This window comes from Dioszegia hungarica, assembly GCF_025882075.1.
Source record: "Dioszegia hungarica strain PDD-24b-2 chromosome Unknown MKK02contig_8, whole genome shotgun sequence".
Classification (NCBI taxonomy): Eukaryota; Fungi; Basidiomycota; class Tremellomycetes; order Tremellales; family Bulleribasidiaceae; genus Dioszegia; species Dioszegia hungarica.
Window position 1 is genome coordinate 2,631,245 of NW_026515770.1, and position 22,299 is coordinate 2,653,543.

Below are 22,299 nucleotides of genomic sequence, written 5' to 3' on the forward strand. Positions count from 1 at the left end.
AATGTCCTCGCTACATTACTCATCCATGGACTGTCCCGCTTAGGATGGCGGCGGGATATCATGATCCCGGCTACATCGACGAGGGCGACGATTACGGCTACGTCTACCCACCTGACGATTATGATGACGGCCAAGGGAGGTACGATGACTGGGGCGACGAGCCGGAGGTATCGTACAGCTATGATGGCGAGGGCGAGGATGGTGATATCGAGATCAACGATGAGTACTGGGACGACGAGGTCGAGGAGCCGTGGGAGGAAGAGTACCCCGAGAGCTGGATACCCTATGCCGCCGAGTCACTCGCCCCCGACCCTACAGGCGGGCTCCAGTCGGCCGTCGGCCCAGGCAACTCTCAGCAAGTCATCGTCGGTGCTGGGCCAGGCATGTACCCCAACCCCGCAGAGGTTAGTGCCCACTGGTGTGAGCTCTACCCGGAGGTATGCGCGGCGCGACCGATAGGAAGGGTACTACCTATCCGGAACAACACTATCATGGGGAATAGGGCGGTGTTGGGCGAAGCCGGGGCAGTGGACGGGCAGACCAAGGGTTTGCCCATCTTGCGCTATGTCGACTCTTCGGGACTGGGTTTGGCGGTCATTTTGATAGTGGTCGTCTTGTTAGCGCTCAATCTGGGATGGGATAGCGAGGTGAGTGGTGAAAGCTGTGTCATATAGATATTGGCTTATACGTACAGGAGTCTGAAGGCGGTAAGAGCGGGAAGTCGGAGAAGACTGAGAAGAAGGGTGAGAAAGATGAGAAGGCGAGCTTGGACCAATCGAGCAGGACCTACTTCATGGTCACAGAGCTGATCAGCTAGTCAAGTAGTAAGCCAAAGAAAGACGAGGATGGGAACCTCCTCAACCCCAAGACTGGCGAACCATACCCCATCGACCCAGTCTCAGGGCTTCCCCTTGACCCCAAGACTAACACTCCCCTAAATCCTGACACCGGCAAGCCGTTCGCCAAGCCATACCTTGATGCCTCTGGCGCACTCGTCGATCCCAAGACCGATAAACCTTACCCTCTGGACAAGAAGACCGGTCAGCCAATCGACAAGAAGAGTGGAGAACCCATCGATCCACAGACTGGCTTACCTACCGATAAGCCATACAAGAATCTAGACGGGAAGCTTGTTGATCCGAAGACAGGGAAGGAGTATCCTGTCGACGAGAAGACCGGGCAGGCGGTGGACAAGAAGACTGGCAAGGTGATTGATTATCAGACGGGCAAGCCGACTGAGGTGCCTTATAAGGATACTCAGGGGAACCTGATCGACCCCGCCACGGGTAAGGCCTACCCTATCGATAAGAAGACCGGTCAGCCGTTAGATCCCAAGACGAAGAGACCAATCGATCCGGAGACAGGCAAGCCTCTTAAGCCGGCCAAGAAGGACTCGGAGGGCAATGTCCTCGATAGCTCCGGGAAGCCCATTACCAAGGATCCCAGTACCGGGAAATCAGTAGACTCGTCAGGCAAGGTGGTCGATCCTGAGACGGGCAAGCCTGTCACACCGCCAAAGAAGGATAAGCAGGGAAATCTCATCGACCCAAAAACGGGCAAGCCTTTCCCAATTGACCCCAAGACGGGCGAGCCGATCGATCTGAAGACGGGAAAATCGATCGACCCGGCCACTGGTAAACCTAAGAAGGAGGCGAAGGGAGAGGATGGGAAAGCCAGTTCCATGGCGGGGACGGAGGCCGACCCGGCGACGGGCAAGCCGAAGAAGGAGCAGAAGGGAGCTGGCGATACTACCAAGGTCGATCCGAGAACCGGCAAAGTAGTCGACCCCGCTACTGGCAAGCCGAAGAAAGATGGCAGCGATTCCGCCGCGGCGTCATCAGACAAGGACGCCAAAAAGAAGGAGAGGGAGCTGGCTGCTCAGGAGGCGCAGCTCAAGAAGGACAAGGGGAAACAGACAGGGGAGGAGGCCAAGCTGGAGGCGGAGAAGAAGAAGGTAGAAGCAGAGCAGAAGAGGGTGAGGGCGGACAAGGAGAAGGTGAAGGGTGATCAGGCAAAGGCGGAGTCGGACAAAAAAGCCGCGAGTACTGCGAAGGGGGAAGCGGGGAAGGCAAATGGCGAGGCCGCAAAGGAGAAGGGGGACGCGGCCAAGGCGAAGGGTGAGGTGGACAGAGAGAAGAAGCAAGTGGAGAAGGATAAGCAGAAAAATGACGCTGACAAGGCCAACGTCCGGGAGGAGACAAAGAAGCAGGCCGACGCCAAGAAGAGGGCAGAGGAGGAGAAGGCGAGACTCGCGCAGGACAAGGAGAAAGCGAGGAAGGACGAGAGGGATGCCAAGAAGGCAAAAGATACTGCGGATGCAGAGCGGAAAGCGATGGAGAAGGAGAAGGAGAGGGTGGACCAAAGTAAAGCGGATGTGAAGAAAAGCAGAGAAAAGCTGGAGGAAGAGAAGGCGGCGCTCAAGGAGCGAGAAAAGGCGGTAAGAGAGGCTGAGGCTAAAGCAAAGACGGGATCCGGAAGTAAACCGAAGACACCTGAAGAAAAGGCGGCGGAGAGGGACGCGAAGCGGAGGGAGCAGCGGGACAAAGAGAAGGCTGAGGAGGCGGCAGCGAAGGCGGCGGCGGAAGCGGAGGCCACGAAGAAACGAAGAGAGGAGAGGGAGGCAAAGAAGGCTGCCGAGGCCGAGGAGGCGGCAGAGAAGAAGAGAGTGAGGGATGCGGCGCGGGCGGCGAGACAAAATGGAACTGAAGACCCACCTGCTACCCCAGGCTCCGGTGACGCCACGCGTCGCCGACCACGAGGCTCCGGCGACACGGGCAGCGACATACAAGACCTGGCAAAGTCGTACTTGACGCCGAAGAAGCTCTTGCTGGCATTGCTCGTCTTGATCCCACTCCTCGCGCTCATGTCGTCCGCAGCTCGTTCGCCCAGGAAGAAGAGCATAGTTTTGCCGCCCGGGACCGCCCGATCGAGTCCTGCGGCGAAATGGGTCGTCAGCGAGCCGCCCCCGGCTGTATTAGAAATACCATCAGCCGGATCCGGAATCCACATCAATAACATCCACGCGCAGGGGTCCGACATACCCATCAATGTGGGCGGTGGCGGATCACGGATGTTCGGACCCATGCCGCAACCTGTCATGACCGTACGCGTCGAGGACGATGAGCCCATGTTGCAGTTCAGCGGACCGAGAGATTCCGATCGCCTTGTGCGGATGATGATCGCCTTGATTATCGCTGGCCTTCCCCTATTAGTCGACTACATCCGAGATTGGCCTTTCCGCGTCTATACCAAACCGAAGTACCCGTCTCAGAAATTCCAGTACTTCCTCCTCGCGCTCCTCTTCATGCTGTTGCTGTACAAGCTCGATCAAGACTTTGATTATGTCAGTAGTGCCGCCGGTCCTGTCCGGTACGTGGTAGACGGCGCTGGCGATAGGATGGTACCAGCGCTGGCCGGCGCGGTATCTGGAGCAGAGCAGGCGGTGTGGGCAGCGGAAGATGCACTGTTCGGCGATGGGCGGGAGATCGTGGGATTGCTGGTCGCCGCGGCAGGAGCTGCGTGGCTGGCGGTGATGAAACCTGTGGGGAGACAGAGGAAGGGGGATTATTCGCAAAAATTATTTCAGGGCGCTTACCTGGCGGGAGCGCTGATATTTGGGATGTTCATAGCAAATGCGGTAGGCTATTAGCTGCTTATGATACAAGAACGCAGTCAGTAATGGTACTATGAGTTACGCAGATAGGATTTAGCCTTCTCTGACCTGAAACGTACCCAACGATGCATGGTCTATTGTGAGATCTGGGCAGCGATTAAAAGTCCTGGAGTTTCAGTTTTGATTTTCCAGCTAAGTGGAGCTGAACTCACCGTCACTCTGCCCGCATACTGCCAGTCTCCATCTCCCGCCTTAAATGGATCCACCTTAGGTCCGCCCTGCTCCCCCGTCTTGGGATTGATATCGCCATCGAACTCTGCTCTGGGTCCCCGCCTGATATCCCGATGCTCGATCTCGCTCGCCGGCTTGGTGATGGCTGGGGTAGCACCATGTGTCTCGTTGGCTTTGACGAGCGCGTCAAACTCCGCCTGTTCCTTGGGTGGCAGTGAAGGAGGACCTGGTCGGGCGTAGTTCTGGGGATTGCGGAGATGGGTGGCGGTGGATGAGAGGGGACGGAGGAGGGGAAGGCGGCTCGGCCCAGCTATGGATCGAGCGGGAATTGTGACTGAGCGGAGGAGCGCTGACATTGCGGATGCTGTGTGGTGTTCGTCTGAGTGTCTTTGGGTGTTGTTGATGATACGAAGTAAAGAGTGAGATGAAGAGCGACTCTACATGCCCAAGATCGGAGTTCGCGGAGCATCTCGCAACCAAGTGACGTCATTACGTCACAGCCATCAGTCATCATCTCCGCTCAGCCAACTTTGCACTGCAAGAGTATCCATCTTGCGTCTCTACCCATTGTGCCGCACTAGCAAGCGCAAGGAGTCACTCACCATACAGCGAACGCTAGCTACCGCGCGCGTCCTTAGATCTGCCTTCGTTGCTGCTCGTCCGATCCCAGCCAGGGCCTTCTGCATCAACATGGCGCGAAAGTCGGTCGGATCGACCAGCGTGAAGCGCGACCGCTCTGCTTCCTCCGACCTCTCGGACGCACCCAAGGTAAAGGCCGAGAAGGTGACCGCATCTACATCTGGTACACCTATCCGACCAGGTCGGGCTTCGAAGACCGCAGGAGCTGCCAAGAGCGCCGCAGCGGTCAAGGCGGAGGAGAGCGATGATGAGCCTGCGGTGAAGAAGCCTCGGGCGAGCAAAGGCGGACGAGCGTCAAAAGCAGCTGCCAAGGAGGAGGAGTTATCAGAGGAGGAGGAGGTACAGGAAGATGCGGAGCCCAAAAAGGCAAAAGCAAAGGCCAAGGCGAAGGCAAAGCCAAAAGCGAAGGACGAGGAAGGGGCAGAAGCAAAGCCAAAGAAGGTGCCCAAGGCGAAGATGTTCCCTCCGCCGGGTCTTGAGCCATCATCACATCCGGAGCGGCAAGGTCATCCGGTCTTCCAGCTCGCTCCTCTCAGTGTCCCACCAAACGGCGGAGTCGGAGACGCTGGTCTCAACACCCAGCGACCAATGCTGCTCGGTGCCCACGTATCGATGGCGGGCGGACCAGCCGCGGCGCTGCTGAGAGCTGGGAAGGCGGGAGCAAACGGGCTGGCCCTCTTCTTGAAGAGCCAGCGGACTTGGAAGAGCAGTCCGTATGAGCCAGAGGCAGTAGAGCGGTTCAGGGATCTGATGAAACCTGTTGATCAAGGCGGCAAGTCCTGTCTAGCTCAGAGCCATTTCGACCTGACTGACATGTCAGGTATGGGTTATGGGCCAGAGTCCATTTTAGTACATGGTAGCTACTTGATAAATCTTGGGTCAGTCCAGCTCTGTAACTCTGCGAAACTCGCTGACGTTCCAGGAATCCCGACCCGTGAGCTCATGCGAACCGCCCTCATGAGGGTCCAGCTGATAGAGCAGGGTCAAGTGGGACCAGGCCTATGAGTGCTTCAAGGACGACATCTACCGCTGTCATCAATTGGGCTTGAAGTTGTACAATTGGCAGTGAGTCTGCTTGCCCTCGCGCTCGAAGCTGGCGCTAATCTGTCTAGCCCAGGATCAACTGTCGGTGCCTGCACGAAAGAAGAGAGCTACGGGACAATAGCGAAAGCCATCAACAAGGTGCACAAGGACGTGCCGGAGGTGGTCTGCGTCATTGAGAACATGGTAAGTCATAGCTCGACCCTACTCCACAATTAGCTGACTCGATAGGCGAATGCTGGGTCAAATATAGTGGGAACCACATTCCATGATCTCGCCTCGATCATCGCGCTCGTCGAGGACAAGTCACGCGTCCGAGTCTGCCTCGACACCTGTCACCTCTTCGCAGCGGGCTACGACATTCGGACACCCGAGAGCTACGCCAACGTTATGAAGGAGTTTGACGAGAAGGTGGGGAATGGGTATCTTGCGGGAATCCATCTGAACGATTCCAAGATGGGTTTGGGGGAGAAGAAGGATTTACACGAGAACATCGGACTGTAAGACTTCTCTTTTGGCAATCTGTGAGGAGAGGGCTGACGATACAGCGGTAAAATCGGCCTGTCAGGCTTCAGACAACTCATGCGCGACCCAGTCATGTCTGGGATACCGCTCATCCTCGAAACTCCTGCCGCCGAAAACCCGCTCGAAGTTGGGGAGCTGGCAATCTGGGTCAAGGAGATCGGCCTACTCTACCGGATCCAGGCGATACCAGATGATGAGTGGGCGGAGCAGGAAGAAGGGATCAGAGAAGAGTGGCGGAAAGTCCGTGACGTGATGAACCCGCCCAAGGAGAAGAAGCCGGCGGCGAAGAAGGGTAAAAAGGGAAAGAAGGGAGATGAAGACGAGGACGAGGATGACGAATGAGCGCCGTCTTTGGGTGATCCCAGCCGTGCTGTCACCTCGTGATCAGCTCTTATGCAAGCGATGCTGCCACAGTGCACAGTCGAGGTCGAATGCCCAGAATACCCCACTGCGGGGTATGCTCAGGAGGCAAAGCCAAGATCAGTCGCGTCGGGTGTGCCAAAGTTCAAGCGCACAGCTCAAGAAGCATGTTTCAAGGGCACAGTGTACCACGCTTTGCATCCCTACTTCATGCTCGCATAGGCCACAATCCTCGGTGCTGGCTCGCCTAGCAGCAATTAGAACGGGCACTCGCTTCGTCACGCAATATCTTTAGTTCTGAGGACCACGACTTGCGACTCCGCTCGTCATGCTCTCCTCAGCTGGACATTTCACCCTCGCGCTTCTCCTCTTCTCTCTAGCCCCCACTCAGGCACTCGTCCAGCCCGACCTCCGCCATCGGTCGATATATCAAGTCCTGACGGACCGCTTTGCCCGAGCGGACGATGTCTACGCGCCATGCGAGCTGGCTCAGAAGCAGTATTGCGGAGGGAGTTGGAAAGGGATCGAAAGGAGATTAGAGTATATCCAGGGGATGGGGTTCGATACGGGTAAGCCGGGCACCTAAGATGGGGAGAAGAAGAGTAGGGCTGATGGGTAGTCTGGATAAGTCCGATCGTGGCGCAGATGGATCATACGCCGGGGCACGATGCGCCATATCATGGTGAGCTGCACGAGCCGTCATGCGGTCTTTGTGGACGATGCTGATCCTGACCAGGCTACTGGACTGGGGATATGTATAGTGAGCTGATCATGACCTGGTATTGCAGGCCTATATTGCTCAGTGCTGATGCTGCAGAGCTGAACACTCATTTCGGCACGATGAGAGATCTGCTGGACCTATCTGCGGCGCTGCACGAGCGAGGCATGTACCTCATGGTCGATGTGGTAGGTCTGGATCGTGGGAGCTTAGATCTGCTGGTGCATACACTGACGAAGAGGTCGCCAATCATGTCGGTACCGAGTCTGAAGCGAGCTTCTTCCCCGGACCACACTATGGACCGTTCACGAGTCCCGAGGACTTTCACCCCAGATGCTATCCTACAGACTGGGAGAACCAGCTGGAAGTCGAAAGATGTCAGTCGAGCCCGTCCCCTCATACTCATGATACTCTGCTGAATCATCAGGCTGGCTAGCCGCACAGATGCCTGACCTGAATACCGAGTCCCCAAAGGTCGTTCAGCAGCTTCACGCATGGGTCAACACCATGGTCAACCACTTTCACATCGATTTCTTGCGGGTCGATACCGTCAAGCATATCAGGAAAGACTTTTGGCCAGACTTTGTCGCTGCGGCGGGTGTGCCAGCGATGGGCGAGGTTCTGCATGGAGGTATGTTTCTTCGGGATTAGGGGTGCAATGAACTGATGCGGTAGACCCCGCCTACCTCGCGCCGTATCAGCAACAGTCGATGGCGTCTCTGCTAGACTTTGCGACCTTCTTCCACCTGCGACGGGCGTTCCAAACCACGTCGGGAAACATAGGAGATCTGGTAGATATGGTTGGCAAGATACATAAGCTGCTCCCATCGCCAGCGTTGTTGGGATCTTTCCTCGAGTGAGTGGCACGTCACGCTCATGGGGCGGGGGCTGATCATCACAGCAACCATGACTTTCCTAGATTAGCTGGACTAGCTGGCGATCCAGCCGTGAGTACCCAAGTAGACTCGCCGGCTTGGAGCGGGAACCGAGGCTGACGTATCTAGCTAGTCAAAAACGCGATAGTGTATCCGTTTGTGACCGACGGGTTCCCTATTGTGTACAGCGGTCAAGAGCACGTAGGTTCAATTACACCTATCACCAGTATAAGCCTTGGGCTGATGACACAGAGCATGACGGGCGGGGAGGACCCCTACAATCGCGAAGCTATCTGGCAGCACGGCTTTGACACGCAGACGGTATGCTGCCGTGCTCGTGCGACCGTGCAGGACACACAAGCTGACATCGCCAGGAGCTGTACAGCCTGTACCGCCGCCTCAACACCGCCCGCCGCACCGCATCCTCCCGACACCCAACCTATCTCTCCACCCTGATGCGTGCCGCCCGCCTCAACCCGCACGCCATGGTCATTACAAAGTCCCCCCTCGTCTCCATTCTGACAAACTACGGCTCCCGCGCCGCACCTGTCGTCCTCCAAATATCGCCCGCGCAGACGGGCTATCGACCCCTCATTCCCGTCATCGACATCATCTCGGGCCACGTGTTCGCCACGGACTCAAAGGGCGGATTGACTGTTCCGATCATCGCGGGCCAGCCGAGGGTGTTCCTTCCGCTCTCACTGCACAGGGGGCTGGAAGGGGAGTGGGCGGGGAGACCGGCAATGGGGCGGATAGATACGGATATCAAGACGCCGAGTGGGTCGCCAGGGTCGCCTGGAAGGGAGGGGAGACATGCGAAGTCGCCCAGCTTTGGGAGGGTGATGAGCTGGTTGGGGATGAACAAGGGGAGTTAAGAAGGAGATGATGAGGTGGGATCTTGTTGGTGGACTATGCATCTTGGCGGACATTGTCTGGCGTGATGTCAGGATGTCGATCTGACTGTACGCGTCCAGGTGGGTGGTAATGGGCGCACTGGTGTTCTTGATGATCCAGGCATTGACATCAGATCACAACTCAATCTTGATATATTGACACTATGGTATAGATCGCACAGATACAAGTACACTTCAAGCGCTACTATACAGACAACCTTCCAGCCTCACTCGTTGTTGATTGGAGGCGACGGACTTAGCAGAAAGTGATGGTGACCTGTGAAATCAGCCAAATCCACTCACACCCAGAATCCATGGCGGCCGGGAATCCTCGACAGCCTCGACTCACTCCCACGTTCGCCTGTAAGCACTGCAAGGGCATCGTCTCGGGCCTGGAGGGATCGCCCTCGGGCTTCGACAGGTCCATGTAGGCATGAGGGCACTGCGCGGGTGTAGCCCCAGAGCACACTCCGGTGCGGGGACATATCGGGTCGTCGTACTCGATCTGCATCTTGTACGTGCTGCGGAGCATCAGCTGGGCTTCCATCACAGGCAGCAGCGGTCAGACTCACTAAGGGTGCTTATCCGGGAACAGCGAGTAGTTGATGGAGCACATAGCGTTCCGACTGTCCGTGCCCCCATTGATGAGCGTAAACTCGACCGAGCCGCAGTGCAGCCCGTTCTCCATGCATGTCCCGCCGAACCCGTCGAGCCAGGCAACACCGCCGAGGAGGGGGCCGGTGATGGTGCCCGACCCCTGGGATTTGGCTGTCTGGGAGAGGAACTTGGGCGTGCCGGTACCGCACTTGTTGATCATCTGGTGTGTCAGCTGTGGGGATCAGGGGATGCTAGATGAGGCTTACGGTGATCTTGTGCGTCTCAACGCCTGAGACTGGGGCTGGAGGCGGCCGTGGTAGAGCTTGGGCCAGACCGCTCAGACCCAGGAGGGCGATCAGTAGAGCAGGTGATGTACAGAAAGACGCGAACATCTCGACGGACGGTAGGTCGAGCTAGGCGGGGCTCACAAGCGTTGTAGGTTGCTGACCAGCAGCTAGGACGATTTGGAGACGAAGGCGAGGAGGGCCATGGGTTGGGTGAGCTATATATGCTTTGCACTGAGCATGTTCCCGGACTTGGCGATTTGGTTGACACGTGTTCAGTATTCACTGATACAGGTACCAGCCGCCATCTCTCCTGACCGCCTGACATGACCCTTTCAGCCAGACCAGGGGAGATTGCCATCCAGACCGGTCCCACATCGCACTCCATACACGCATCATCATCCGTTGAGATCACAAGAGATCATGAATTTGAAGCACCTGAGACGTGTTTCAGCAGGTCAGGGGTGTGAGGGGAACATGGGTGAGGTGAAACATCAGGAATGTGGCGGGTCACAGTAAGAAAGGAGGTGCGCTGCTTGGTCGGGCGCCGGCCACTGCCAAGGGTGGACGCATATGCCAATAAAGCCAGCCGACCGGGAATGGCTTTCCATCTCGTTGAAGCCATTAGACGTATAGGCTATACATTCCTGCTCACTAGTCACAAGACGGAGGCGGTATATGTGATTTGATCAGGACCGAGGCAAGTATCAGCAAAAGGTAATCCGGATCTATTGCAGGTCAGCGTCATCTCAGAGTTGAAGTCCCCCTATCACTTTGACTTACCCCAGCGTTCGCACCAAGACAATTGACAGGCGCCCCGACCTCCGTCGCGTCGCCCAAGAACGCACCAGGGCACTGCGCCGCGCTCTGTCCTGTACACGCCCCTGGCGCCTTGGCTGTACACGCGCCACCCGTATATTCGAAGAACATCGGATACTTGCTACCACATCAGCACTGGGACTCCTCTCCGAGCTCAGACGAAGAGGCCATGCTTACTACTTGTGATTCCCCAGCCCAGTCTTTGCGATCCTGTCCATCCCATCCAGGAGCGAATAATTGATTGAGTTCTGCGCCCCGCCCGCATCGGGGTTGACGAGCGTAAACTCGACGGTAGCGCAGTTGACACCGTTGGCGGCGCAGTCTTTGTAGCCTGAGAGGTAGGCGACCCCGCCCCGGAGGGGACCGTTGATGAGTCCCGGACCGCGTTCGCCGGCGCCTTGAGCGACAAAGACGGGGTTGCCGGCGCCGCAGCGGTTGATGATCTGCTCTTTAGCTTACTGCGTGCATTGGTGCAGAGAAGAGAGGGAATTTACCTCGACGTTGTGGCTCTCGCCGCCTGCGGGCTGGGGCGCGTTATTGCCCGGTGCTGCCGGAGCAGGAGCCGGGGCTGGAGCTGGAGCTGGAGCCGGGGCCGCTGGAGCGGGTGCTGGAGCAGCTGGAGCTGGAGCAGGCGCTCCAGCGGGTCGCCAGTGCCCCCGCTGCCACGGAGCGGCTAGTACCGGAACGAGCAAAGTCAGGGCGACTGTGAGGGAAGTGGCACCAATGAGCATCTTGAATCAAATCGGTCTGCGTCCAGGGTGCGATACAAGAAGGTAGGTATGAACAGTACACCTGGATGGGAGAGGGCTAAGCAGGGGTCAGAGGGCGGAAAAAGTGGGAGGGACTGGCCGGCAGTCAAGCTAGTCAAGCGGGGAGCTAGACTAGATCAGTGGGACTGAGAGAGTTCTTGGGGCTCAGTGACTACATCTTTTGGCTTTGTAGTCCAATACGTATGCTGTCAGCAAGCATAAGCGCAGGGTAGGTAGAAACTTCTCCATTGTGTGATGAACAGAATACTGCCTTCAACGAGCAAGGGTCAGACAGGGATGATTGGGAACTCAGGGTTGATAGCCATCTCCCCGTATTCGATTCATCCGAAAGGACCCGAAGGACGAAGGACAGCCGTTGAAGTCAAGGAGTTCCCAATCTCCAGCCGGTCTCCTTTATCCTCAGCATCTCTCCAGTCAGCTCCGTTGTGACCTGATCCGGATCCGTGACTCCCAGACGAACGGGCCGGTGGTCACTAGTGACCCGCTCAGCGATCTGCCCCGAGCTTGACGCGAGGAATTGGGGAGTGTCGCCGTCAGCAGGCCATAAACACCCCTCGCTCAGATTCACCCGATGCATCCCAAAACGTTCCTAAAATCTAGTAAACGTACGCGAGGATCTTGCCACCGGTCTGTCTCGTCAGCGAAACTCTCTACCAAATACATCTCGTTGAGGCTAACTCACGTGCTTCCGCCTGGCCTCCTCGTGGTCCATGATACCGGCCGAGGTGGTGAGGATGATCTTGCCGAACGAACGGGCGGGGAGGAGCTGGGCGACCCAGTTCTCGATGCTGTCAACAGCGACGTTGAACCGGGGGGAGATGACGCCGGTCTTGTTCAATCGGCCGGTGAGCTGAATGACGACCTTGCCACCACGGTGGTCGTCGATGATCTCGAACTCGCCGATGTAGCCTGGGGATCAGCATATATCCAAGCTAGGTATGCGGGGACCAAATGGAGAATGGCAAGGGAGAGGATGGATGTCCTCCCTCGATCAGCTTGATACTCCACTGTCCCCGGCGTGAGCCAGAGGACATGGACCACCGCGCAAAGACCAAGAGAGTTGAGGAGTAGTTCCTGCTCTGCCGGAAGACTTAAAGCCTCTCGTCTGTGAGGAATGGAGATGAGGGGCAGTTATACTCCGGGTATGGGTAAGGTGATGAAGGTGATGGATGTCGCCGTGTTCGGGCCAATGTAAGTCTCCCTTCGCGGCCTCCGCCCTGGTCCATCATCCCGCGCCTTCTTTTCCCCGAAGTGTCCCCTGATCTGCTCGTTCCCTCCGCCCACAGTCTGGCCTGCTCTGCTCGGTCTCCGTCTTCCGCATATCCCAGTTGACCCGTCCCGTCGTCCGATTGCTGACTTACCGTGCTTCTGCATGACGGAGAGCACCTTAACGACGACCTTGGACGAAGGGCGGATGAGCACCTGACGCTTTCCACGACGTTCAGCGTTGACGATGTTGTTCTGGTGGGATCAGCATACGCTCCTCCCTGCTTAACCCAGCCACTCCTCCGCCTCATTGCGCATCCCCCCGACCTGTACCTCAACTCACCAAAGCATCGTTGAGGACAGATACGCGGACCATTTTGGCTTAGATGAAGGTTTCGGTAAGGAAGAACTGCGAAGATGAGAACCGGTTTTCGGGATATGAATAGCACTAGTGCTGCCTCAGTGGGGGTGCCTCACGTCAAGATGAGGGCCGTCACGAGGTTGATCGGAGGGGGATAGCTAAAGAGTAGCTGTTTTTGTTAGGAGCAAGGATACAGAAGCAGCCACACGCAGCGAGCAACAATTTGGATGGCGCAGAAGCACAGCGGGATCAAAATTCCGACGCACGGAACTCGGAGTTTCGCTGCCCAGCCAAAAGTTGAGCGATAATGCCGAAATCTGAAACGTGTGGCACTTGCTGAAACGCGCCTAAAGTTAGTCAGCTTGATCTTGCAAAGACGGGTGGAGCTTCCATTACTCACCTTACATCTACAGCTATACGCGCCAGCTATGTCGACTCCTGCATCAGTCGCAGGTTCCTCCAACAGACGGCAGCCGAAAAAATCCAAGGACCAGCAGCAGGCAGGAACCGACAAAGCAGGAGCAAGCAGGACGATCACGAAGGCTGTTCTCGCGAATCCTCTAATCGTGCCATGGTGAGCCACGCTCTCGATGCGATATAGTGTACACGCCAGAGCTAATGAGATTCAGGCCCAGCATACCGAAGCATCTGCAAGCTACGGTACTTGCCAATCTTCCCGCGTTCGTCCCGTCCGATATCGCGGCTTACCATACCGACCGAGCGAGATGTCATCAGACGGAGAAGCGGAGACGCAAGAGCCACGTCAAGGAGGCGGCGAGCAAGGACGCGGAGGGAGTAAAGGCGTCAGTGGCAGAAGAGAGCGTTGGAGATGCTGCGGGCGCAGTACCTGCAGCGAGCAAGGAGGAAACTGCAGCAGATGGAAAGGCGAAGAAGCAGGCGCCAACGGAGCACAGCGACGAGCCAGCCTCAAAGAAGCTAAAACCCACTGTATCCCATCCACCGAACGTTCAGACCCCCTCTGTCCGTCCCGACAAGCCAGCGATGCTCCCACACCTCGTACTCGGCATAAACGAGGTGATCAAGTCGCTCGAGGCACAAACGGACGCGCTTCGGCTGCGTGTCATCCGGATAGGGGACGCGCTGGCGGATCAGCAGAAGGGTGGGAAGGAGACGCGGATGCTCCTGCCTACTGCACCTCCTCGGGAGGATGATGAGTCGGAAGAGGAGGATGAGGTGGATATGGAGGCTGAGGGACCGGCAGAGGACGCGGCTATGGGACCCCCACCTGATACCGCTCCTGCCGCATCGACTTCCACGTCTGATCCCCCGACAGATTTCTCTTCGGCGTCTTCACCACCTGCACCTGTCGAATGGATCATCATCCCCCTCTTATCCATCTCGCCAGCCTCGCTCGTCTCTCCCATCCCCGCCTACTGCGCCACGTACAATACGCTAGTATATCAACATACGCATATCTCCAAGATCGCCCGGACTCGGCTGAAGGCCTCGGAGGCGGAGGAGGTCGCAGGCGGACCGGTGGAGGAGGTTAGGGTGGTACCTCTAGGCAAAGTGGAGGAGGAGTTGGCGGCGTTGGTCGGACTGCGGAGGGTCGCATGTCTCGGTGTCAGGGTGAGTTGCCCCAACACAGTTTTCGCCCGGGAGTCGCAGCTGACACGACAGTCGAGCCATCCACAAGTGCAGACTCTTCACAAACTCCTGCCCAAATCGATCCTACATCCACCGCGACATTCCCTCACTCTCCCCTTCCCCACCTCGGCGCTCACCGTCACTTCAGCCCCCACGCTACCCTTCGACCCCGCTACAGCTACTACATCCGCGGATATGCCAAAACCAGCCCCTCCCGCCCAGACCAAGCGGACCAAGGCCGATGCTCTCCTCCCCCATATACACTACGCCCCGCTGCATGTCAAGGGCATCACTACGACCATCCCGGCGGACGGGAACGCCAAAAAGCAGAAAAGGATGGAGGAGGTCCGGGCGAAGCGCAGATCAGCGAAAGAGAAGAAGAAGCTGGCAAGGGCCGCAGCCAAGTGATCTTGTTTGAGTGGCGGAAAGTGGGTGCAGTGTCGTTGTATATGAACCTATTACCCGGAAAGTGCACACCGGAGATACAAACCCGACTGATGTTAAGATCGAACGAAGGATTGTTAAAACTAGCTAAGCTAAGCTGAGATCACACCGGTGTCGGCCCTGCCCTGCTCGAACCTCCCCTTGGCCTCCTCCTCAATCTTCATCGCCCTCTCGAATCGCTCATCCAGCTCCCCCTCGCTCAATGTCTCCCCCACTTCCACCTCCTCTTCCAACTCCTCCATCTCGCCAGCTTCCCCACTCGCCACATCATCCAGACTGACGTCGAGCTCCTGCGTGGCCGCAGGCCCGGCGTGCGCGCCCGGCGTGGCAGTCATGAATGACATTTCTGACACATTTGATTCTCTTCTTTCTGGAGCGACGGCGGGGGTAGCGTCGAGGTTGAGTGCGAAACGGGATACGTTCGAGATGGGCGTGTACTTTAACCCTCGTCGTTCGGCCTTCTTTCGCCGGATACTGACGGGTCAGCCTGGCTCTCGACAGCAATGTAGGGACTCACCGTTCCAGCTCGGCCTCCCTGTCTACGCGCCACTTGCTCATCTCCGCCTGTAGGCGCTCCAATTCAAGCTGCTCCGCCTCGGCTATCTTGTTCTGCTGCACCTCCTCCTTGGTCGGAGCGGCACAACCTGCCAATCGCAGGATATCAGGAGCTTCCATGTGATCTAAATGTCAGCTTGGCTCCTTGGAGACACTGCTTACTCACTCGAATAATTGGTCATCCGGTGGGCGAAAGAGCATTCAAATCCAGGTTCCAGGATAAATTCTCCGCCTAGTTGTCTGAACTTTCCAGGCCACGCGTTCAGCCCCATTCCCGGAGCCCTCTGAGATGATCAGCGCCGTCCAAACCCAAAGACCACTTTGCAACGCACAATGAAACTGTTCATGAGCTGACCGGGGACGGAAGACTGGTTGTACGCGGCCCGGCCGTTAAACCAGGGTCCCATATCCATAGTCTGCTTGGTCATGCTGCCGTGTCAGCTCGGTAGACGTACGAATTGCAGATCCCTGTAGGACTCACCCCATGAGTCCATACAGCTTTCGCGGACCATCCACGTACACCGGGAAAGAGCACTTGGTGAGTTTCCGATACGCCTTGATCAACTTCCAGCTCCCGTTCGAGATGATCACGACCCGAATATTGTCTTTGGCCAGTACCTCGGGATCGAGCTGGCTGACCGAGGCGAACATGTAGTCCTGACATTGGCCGCACCAGAAATGACGGATGAAGAAGAGGACGGTGCGCGGTGGTGGGCGGGTTGGGTCGACCGCCGAGGGATCGGACGTGGGTGGTACGTAGGGTTTGGCGCGGTTTGAGGCAAACTCTTCTTTGGTGTGCGCTAGAGGAGGAACCGAGCTGTCCCGATCCCATTTGGGGAAGAGGTCGCCAAAGTACACCAAGGCACCATTCTCGTCCCGGACGAAGTGGGTCCCAGCCTCCCATAGTGCCCGCTTGGTGGGGATACGACTGACTGAGAAGCCGTCCTCGTCCTCATCCCCGTGCAGATGCTCCTTCATCTTGTTCTTCCGGCCCAGGCTCAGTCCGCCCAGCGCAGAGTACGTCTTCTTGTTGGCGGGAGCAGACACCGGGGCTGGAGATATGAGCGACCCACGCTCCGAGCGGGTGCGAATGTCCGCCTGTGAGGGTCCGCCAGCGAGGATATCGGCCATGTCAAGAGATGCGGAGCTTGCGTCGGCGGGCAATGGAGGGAGAGGCCGTTCTGGCCGGGCGTGATAGGGTGAAGGAGATGCGCTCTTGATGGCGGGGGAGATTGTCGAGCGAGGGGGGGCGACAGGGGTAGTCTCTCGATCCGACGGGGTGGTTTGGGCAGTCTCATACCCGTCCGATGTGGCGGCATCGGTAGTGATGGAACTTGCGGAGGCTTCGGGGTTCATACCCGGTACATTGATATTGAGGCCGCCGGAGAAGGTGCCTCGGCGGTGGTCCAGCACCGGGGACATGTGGACGGGGCTCTCGAGCGAGATGGGAGCCATGACGGGCTCGGCGGTGACAGGGGTAGAAGACCGCTTTGGTGTACGACGGGGGGAGGGACTGAGCGCCGTTGCGCCCGAGACCGTCTGCGATCCGAAGAAGAGGTCCTTCTCGTCCCTCCACCCGGGAGTGTTGAGCTCACTCCCGCTGCCCCCGCTGTGGATGGACGAGCTGTCCACTGTGACTCTCATCCCGTTGACGCCTGGGGACCGCCTTGCAGTGGAGAATGGATGGTCGAGGGGGAGGTCTTGCCCCGGCATCGGCAGAAGAGCGGGGACGGGCTTGCGCCTGCGAGTGTGGCCCGGATTGGGGGAGGGGGAGTGGGAGGGGGACGGAGGAGTCTGAGTGGATGTTTCCGAGCCGCCGTCCGACTCAGCCCGAGTCAGCTTGGGGGAGGTGTGGGAGGGATAGGAGTGCCTCGATAATTGCGAGGGAGAGTACAGGCGTTCTGTTCCGGGGTGAAGGGGCGAGTCGACCCGAGATGAGGCCCGAGGAGGGATGGAGAGGGACTCGGTCGAGTTGAGGGAGATGACGGGGGAGTGGCGGGACATTGTGGAGCTTTGAGTCAGCACAGGACCATATGCGGTGGCTGGTAAGAGCGTACCAAATTCTTGAGCGGGGGCTACCGAAGATTCCGGGCTGGTCCTAAGGGAAAAGAACAAGGGGTGTGTGCCTGGTCTGGATTGTGTGGAACACGCGCCAATAAGGTTGGGACCTGATCGTCGATTGGCTTTCGGAGAAGAACGTCGAAGGATGGGCCTTCCAAAGTCTGATTTCTGGTATTTGTATGCTGATACAGATCTTCCGAGCTCAGTGATGAGGCGTGTTGCTGTTGGGGAGTAGACACGATATAGAGCAAGCTGAAACTGGACTGTCAAGCAGCGAGCTGGAAAAAACGATCTCCCAGAGTCACAACGGTTCGGCAACCGACCTCCCGTGTTACGTTGCCGAGAACCGGGATCCTCGTGCCTCCCGCCCTGATTCAGTTATCCTGGGCCTGACCCAATATTGTCACCGAGCTTACGAGCTCCGCTAGCTGCTCCGCCTTGCTCCGCTAGGCTACGATCAGCCCTGCACGCAGTTGGAGCAGCCTCTACCTGCCCTCCCATACTGAGTAGGGCTGAAGTCTGGATCGAGACTCCAAGCGTTAAGGTTATTTTCGTTAGACCGCTTTTGGAAACCGGGTCTCGTAACAGATCGGAAAAATTATCTGAAACGGCGGACAGATCTCGAGACGTGGCGGAATGTGGTGTGGATGTCCCTGCAGTGAACGCGAGGCTGCGTGTACTGCTATGAGGCGCTTACCCCGAGGAAGCAGGGCAGACAAGTAAGCTCCTCGGTTCGGCGGCAGATATGGGCAGCAGCTCCGTATATGTTGGACCGTCCAGTCATGCTAAGGCCCGGATAGGTGCGCTATCCCGTATGCCACTCATCCTACGAGCCGCCTAATGTCACGCCTTCGCTTCCAGCAGCGTTACCGCCATCGCGCGATTCAATTAACAGGTGCGGCAAGATACTTACTGTGAAGCGCATGATCAATGCATGATCACCTCATCCTTACGCTCACTGCAGAGCTGAACATGACGTGTCATTCTTCGAGTGGGCGGTATCAAAAACCTAGATTAGCATAATCCGTGCGGCGCGTCTAGCTTCTCGAGCTCGGGCCTCGTTCGCAGCCGCAAGCAGCAGGTTCTCGCTTGCTCCTACATCTTCAGCTCTACATTCTTTGCACCAAACATCATAAACTGCTCCGCCCACTCGCCGACCCCTCCCTCTGTGTATCGCCCCAGCCACATCCGCGGACTTTCCTCTACGCCGCGCATTGAGGCTATTCGGGCTTGTTTGCGGACGTCCCCCTCGTGCCCCATTCCGACCTTCCACCAAGGCCCGACTCACGGCGGCGCCAACAGAGGACCGAACAGCAGCTCTCCAACCAAGCTAAGCACAAGGAAATCGCATCCTCCCCCAGCTTTACAGCGCCAAAGGACGCCATTACACATCTCAAACCGCTTGCCCCAATTTCCGGAACACCCTCCGTCAAGGGGTTCTGACAATGCCGTTCTTCCAGAACTTCACCAACTTCTTCACGGGGAATCAGCCCGCAGCCACTGCTAGTCGTCACCAGGCGCGGCGGAGCGTGATGAATACCACGATGGACGCGTTTAGTCTGCCTACGACGAGGTATGCTGGTCCAGGGGCGAGTGCGGTATGTCCATTGCTGCAGTTATGGGAGCGGCCGTTCGCTGATACTCTAGCCTGGAGGTGGAGGAGATAGTGCATCTTCATCGCCCGGACCGAGTCGGCGTGGCTCTACGAGCGTGTATACGAACTATCCTGCAGCTGGATCTGCATAGTGGGTTATTCCTCGTCCAGAGATAGCTTGAGCTGATATCAGTCAACCGTCCCTGACCGCCTTCCCTCCCCTTAGCAACACCTTCCATCGACTTCGCGAAGCTCTCTCTGGGACCTTCCCTGAGCTGCTGGAAACGCTCAATGAGCCGGTCGACCCGGATCTTCTCGCGTCGTTCGAAGCGGAGCTGGGATGTCCCCTTCCCCCGCCCGTCCGTGACTCCTTCCTCGTGGCGGACGGGCAGGACCTCGAGTCGGCGTACCAGCTCTCCAACGGCGGTCTCTTCTATGGTCTCCACCTCTTACCCCTAGAGGAGGTCATGCGGGAATGGGCATTTTGGCGGCAGGCGGAACACGATCCTATGGCGGGTCAGAATGCCGCTGTACTAGCTACCATGGCGTCGGTGCCGCCTACATGGATCAAGAGCCAGTACGCGTGTCGCGGATGGATACCGCTCCTTTCGGACCGGACGGGTAATTACGTCGGGATCGACCTCGACCCCGGTCCGGGCGGGAGCTGGGGCCAGGTGATAGTGTTCGGGCGTGACTTTGATCGCAAGTGCGTCTTGTGGAAGGGAGAGGGGGAGGGCGGGTGGGGCAAGTGGCTCGCTTCCTTCGTGGATGAGCTAGAGTCGGGAGAGGGGTGGGAAGCCGACAAGTCGCACAGCTCGGATGAGGATGAAGAGGCGGGGTATACCTCTTATGCGGGTAATCAGAGCTATGGGGAGGGAAGCAGGGGGATGCGCCTGGCCGGAGAGTACAGAGGCTGGAATGTACTCGAGGCGTGGTGGGATCGAAGCGTGCGGCAGTGGGAGCAGATGGGGATGGGGATGGATGTGGAGGAGGTCGAGAAGGGGTTGAAGGAGGCGAGGAGGTTGGCGGGGTACGAAGAGGAGGGGGAGAGCTACGAAGGGAAGGGGAAAGGGAGGGAAGGTGGGGATAGGGTGGGGCTGGGAATTGGGATGGGACTAGGCGCGAGTTCTGCTCAGGTGGAAATTCCAGGTGAGTCGCATTTCATCATGGTGAGATTGTGCTGACTCGCAGTGCTGGGGTCTCCACAAATACCTCAACCTGGCACACCCACACCAGGCGACTACGACGTCCTCCTCCCGCCTGCATCACCGGACCAGCCACCTCGTCGACCCCATACCCCATCCCCAGCTCGTGTCATCACCCCCTTACCGACCAACGAGCACCCCCTTTCCCACGCCGACGACCGTGGCTTCCTCTCGCCCCCCGTCCGCTCTCCGCCCAGACATAAGAATGCCAACCGTCGGCGGTCGCAAATGCCCGCTCCGACGTCGTTGGACTTGCCAACCCGCGCAGATGTCCAAGCGATGGCGGCGATCCATCAGGCCGAGTCGAGCGGGCTGCGAGGCGGGTGGGTGATGAACCTCGATATGACCGGGAATGCCCGCCGGGGCGCTGGTCAGCGGCAGCCGGAAGACGAAATGGAGGATATCGACCTGGAAGGAGGGAGGACGGAGAAGTTTGGGAATGCGCCATACTCGGACCGGGAAATGGCGAGGCAGAGAGATGAAGAGAAGCTGGCGATGGCGGGACTGGAACATCGGCGGGCGAGCCCGAATCTGCTTGGCGGAAGTAATGGGACGCGGTCACCTAGTCCGCTGTCGAGACCCACGAGCCCGAGTTACGATGACACCCCACGGGCCTCGGGACGAGACGACAATGTCGCTCCCCATGCGTCGGTTCTGGCGGCTACAAACCGTCTTCGTCGACCGCCCCCGATCGCCAGTCCGGTGGATAGCACTTCTGCTCGATCGTGGACGCCCGATGAGGAACGGGATCGGGAGGTCATCCGTTCTGCTGGACTTCCTGGCGTCAACGGTCCAGGCGGGAGTCGGCCATCTTCCCTGATTCGGGATCCGCGGGATCGACAAGCCAGCACCACGTCCATCACCTCCGAGGCTGGCCTACTCGATAATCACATGTCGGGCTCCATGTCCCTCTCTTCCTCCCACTCCCGCGCCAGCTCGCCGCCCATCATGTTCACTCCTACCATTCAGTCCCCTCGGCAAATGTTCAACCCGGATGTACCGAGTATGGGCATGCAGCGCGGGCCGGGGAGCAGCTCGGCACGCAGCTCGGTCAGCTTTGGGATGGAGCAAGACAGGGAGATGGCGCGACAAGGGAGTGCGAGCGGGGTGCCGGGTATAAGGCTTGTCGGGGCGGGCGCGGAGGAGAAGGGGGTGGACGAGGGTATGGAGGAGATTAGTCTGGATGATACAAAGCGGGCGGGGCAGGGCGGTGCGGAGGATAAGAGGCGGAGTTGGGTCAGGGCGTAGATGAGGTGTGTCGGAGCGGCTTGACGAGAGGGGTTATGAGTCATGCAACGGGCTGTCGGATTGTACGGTGTGGTACTGACGCAACGATTGACCTCATCACCAAGTCTAGACAAGCAAGGTAATACATGCGGACCCCCTCGTCTACTGTCAAGGTCGACTGATACATTGTCCGCCCCAGACATCTCACATGTGCGGCAGGAAGCCCAGAGCGCCCACAGGCAGCCCATGCGGACCCGCCGGAATTTCCGGTGCCATCAACTCCACGCAGTACCATATCCACCCCCACCACCCACCCTGCTGCTCATCCTCGCGCCAGTGTGATCGGTATTGGGGTTGAGTAAGGCGCTTGCCCCAGTTGAGCGGATCTTGGGTGGCTTGATACTCGCGCAAAGCGGCCCGGAAGAGGGGATCATCAGTGCGAGTAGGAGATTCGGGTGTCGGGGCGAGGTCGAACAGGCTGGGGCCGAGGGGGATGATGGATGCGTGAGGGGTGTAAGGGGGCGGTGAGCATGGCTCCGTGGAGTAAGCGGGAAGAGAGGAGAGGGGGTAGAGGGCGATGTCAGAGGTCATGGTGGGCATTGCGGTGGTGATGGTGTGGATATGAGTTTGGGTAGGAGAGGTGTTGGTGGAGGCTGTGGGATGGGCGATACTC

General features: G+C 58.1%; 9 protein-coding genes across 9 annotated transcripts; 5 read left to right on the forward strand and 4 right to left on the reverse strand.

Annotated features, from left to right (window-relative positions):
- Positions 1 to 44: 44 nt before the first annotated feature.
- On the forward strand, positions 45 to 3,649 carry MKK02DRAFT_44715 (uncharacterized protein; the record flags this gene model as incomplete). The annotated part of the gene is made up of 2 exons (XM_053093059.1): positions 45 to 647; positions 818 to 3,649. 2 exons carry the CDS (start codon positions 45 to 47, stop codon positions 3,647 to 3,649), a joined length of 3,435 nt encoding a protein of 1,144 aa, XP_052945794.1.
- Positions 3,650 to 3,770: 121 nt separating this feature from the next.
- MKK02DRAFT_44716 (uncharacterized protein) lies at positions 3,771 to 4,200 on the reverse strand (the record flags this gene model as incomplete). The annotated part of the gene is made up of 2 exons (XM_053093060.1): positions 3,771 to 3,779; positions 3,826 to 4,200. 2 exons carry the CDS (start codon positions 4,198 to 4,200, stop codon positions 3,771 to 3,773), a joined length of 384 nt encoding a protein of 127 aa, XP_052945795.1.
- A 334-nt stretch (positions 4,201 to 4,534) lies between these two features.
- MKK02DRAFT_26885 (putative DNA-lyase) lies at positions 4,535 to 6,391 on the forward strand (the record flags this gene model as incomplete). The annotated part of the gene is made up of 6 exons (XM_053087267.1): positions 4,535 to 4,627; positions 4,841 to 5,365; positions 5,460 to 5,548; positions 5,596 to 5,710; positions 5,756 to 6,024; positions 6,073 to 6,391. 6 exons carry the CDS (start codon positions 4,535 to 4,537, stop codon positions 6,389 to 6,391), a joined length of 1,410 nt encoding a protein of 469 aa, XP_052945796.1.
- Positions 6,392 to 6,737: 346 nt separating this feature from the next.
- On the forward strand, positions 6,738 to 8,877 carry MKK02DRAFT_26772 (glycoside hydrolase superfamily; the record flags this gene model as incomplete). The annotated part of the gene is made up of 11 exons (XM_053087254.1): positions 6,738 to 6,978; positions 7,029 to 7,091; positions 7,146 to 7,169; positions 7,227 to 7,315; positions 7,369 to 7,504; positions 7,555 to 7,758; positions 7,803 to 7,983; positions 8,029 to 8,074; positions 8,132 to 8,203; positions 8,255 to 8,323; positions 8,377 to 8,877. The coding sequence occupies 11 exons, from the start codon at positions 6,738 to 6,740 to the stop codon at positions 8,875 to 8,877; spliced, it is 1,626 nt and encodes a 541-aa protein (XP_052945797.1).
- Positions 8,878 to 10,483: 1,606 nt separating this feature from the next.
- MKK02DRAFT_33312 (uncharacterized protein) lies at positions 10,484 to 11,326 on the reverse strand (the record flags this gene model as incomplete). Its single annotated transcript, XM_053088694.1, has 4 exons — positions 10,484 to 10,504; positions 10,560 to 10,716; positions 10,773 to 11,038; positions 11,090 to 11,326. 4 exons carry the CDS (start codon positions 11,324 to 11,326, stop codon positions 10,484 to 10,486), a joined length of 681 nt encoding a protein of 226 aa, XP_052945798.1.
- A 635-nt stretch (positions 11,327 to 11,961) lies between these two features.
- Positions 11,962 to 12,947, reverse strand: MKK02DRAFT_36966 (ribosomal protein 22 of the small subunit; the record flags this gene model as incomplete). Its single annotated transcript, XM_053089531.1, has 4 exons — positions 11,962 to 11,994; positions 12,048 to 12,274; positions 12,727 to 12,826; positions 12,915 to 12,947. The coding sequence occupies 4 exons, from the start codon at positions 12,945 to 12,947 to the stop codon at positions 11,962 to 11,964; spliced, it is 393 nt and encodes a 130-aa protein (XP_052945799.1).
- Positions 12,948 to 13,360: 413 nt separating this feature from the next.
- Positions 13,361 to 14,948, forward strand: MKK02DRAFT_33314 (uncharacterized protein; the record flags this gene model as incomplete). The annotated part of the gene is made up of 3 exons (XM_053088695.1): positions 13,361 to 13,506; positions 13,562 to 14,522; positions 14,574 to 14,948. The coding sequence occupies 3 exons, from the start codon at positions 13,361 to 13,363 to the stop codon at positions 14,946 to 14,948; spliced, it is 1,482 nt and encodes a 493-aa protein (XP_052945800.1).
- Positions 14,949 to 16,016: 1,068 nt separating this feature from the next.
- On the reverse strand, positions 16,017 to 16,517 carry MKK02DRAFT_25784 (uncharacterized protein; the record flags this gene model as incomplete). Its single annotated transcript, XM_053087090.1, has 2 exons — positions 16,017 to 16,322; positions 16,398 to 16,517. The coding sequence occupies 2 exons, from the start codon at positions 16,515 to 16,517 to the stop codon at positions 16,017 to 16,019; spliced, it is 426 nt and encodes a 141-aa protein (XP_052945801.1).
- Positions 16,518 to 19,045: 2,528 nt separating this feature from the next.
- MKK02DRAFT_44723 (uncharacterized protein) lies at positions 19,046 to 21,647 on the forward strand (the record flags this gene model as incomplete). Its single annotated transcript, XM_053093061.1, has 4 exons — positions 19,046 to 19,198; positions 19,248 to 19,345; positions 19,388 to 20,343; positions 20,386 to 21,647. The coding sequence occupies 4 exons, from the start codon at positions 19,046 to 19,048 to the stop codon at positions 21,645 to 21,647; spliced, it is 2,469 nt and encodes an 822-aa protein (XP_052945802.1).
- Positions 21,648 to 22,299: the final 652 nt, after the last annotated feature.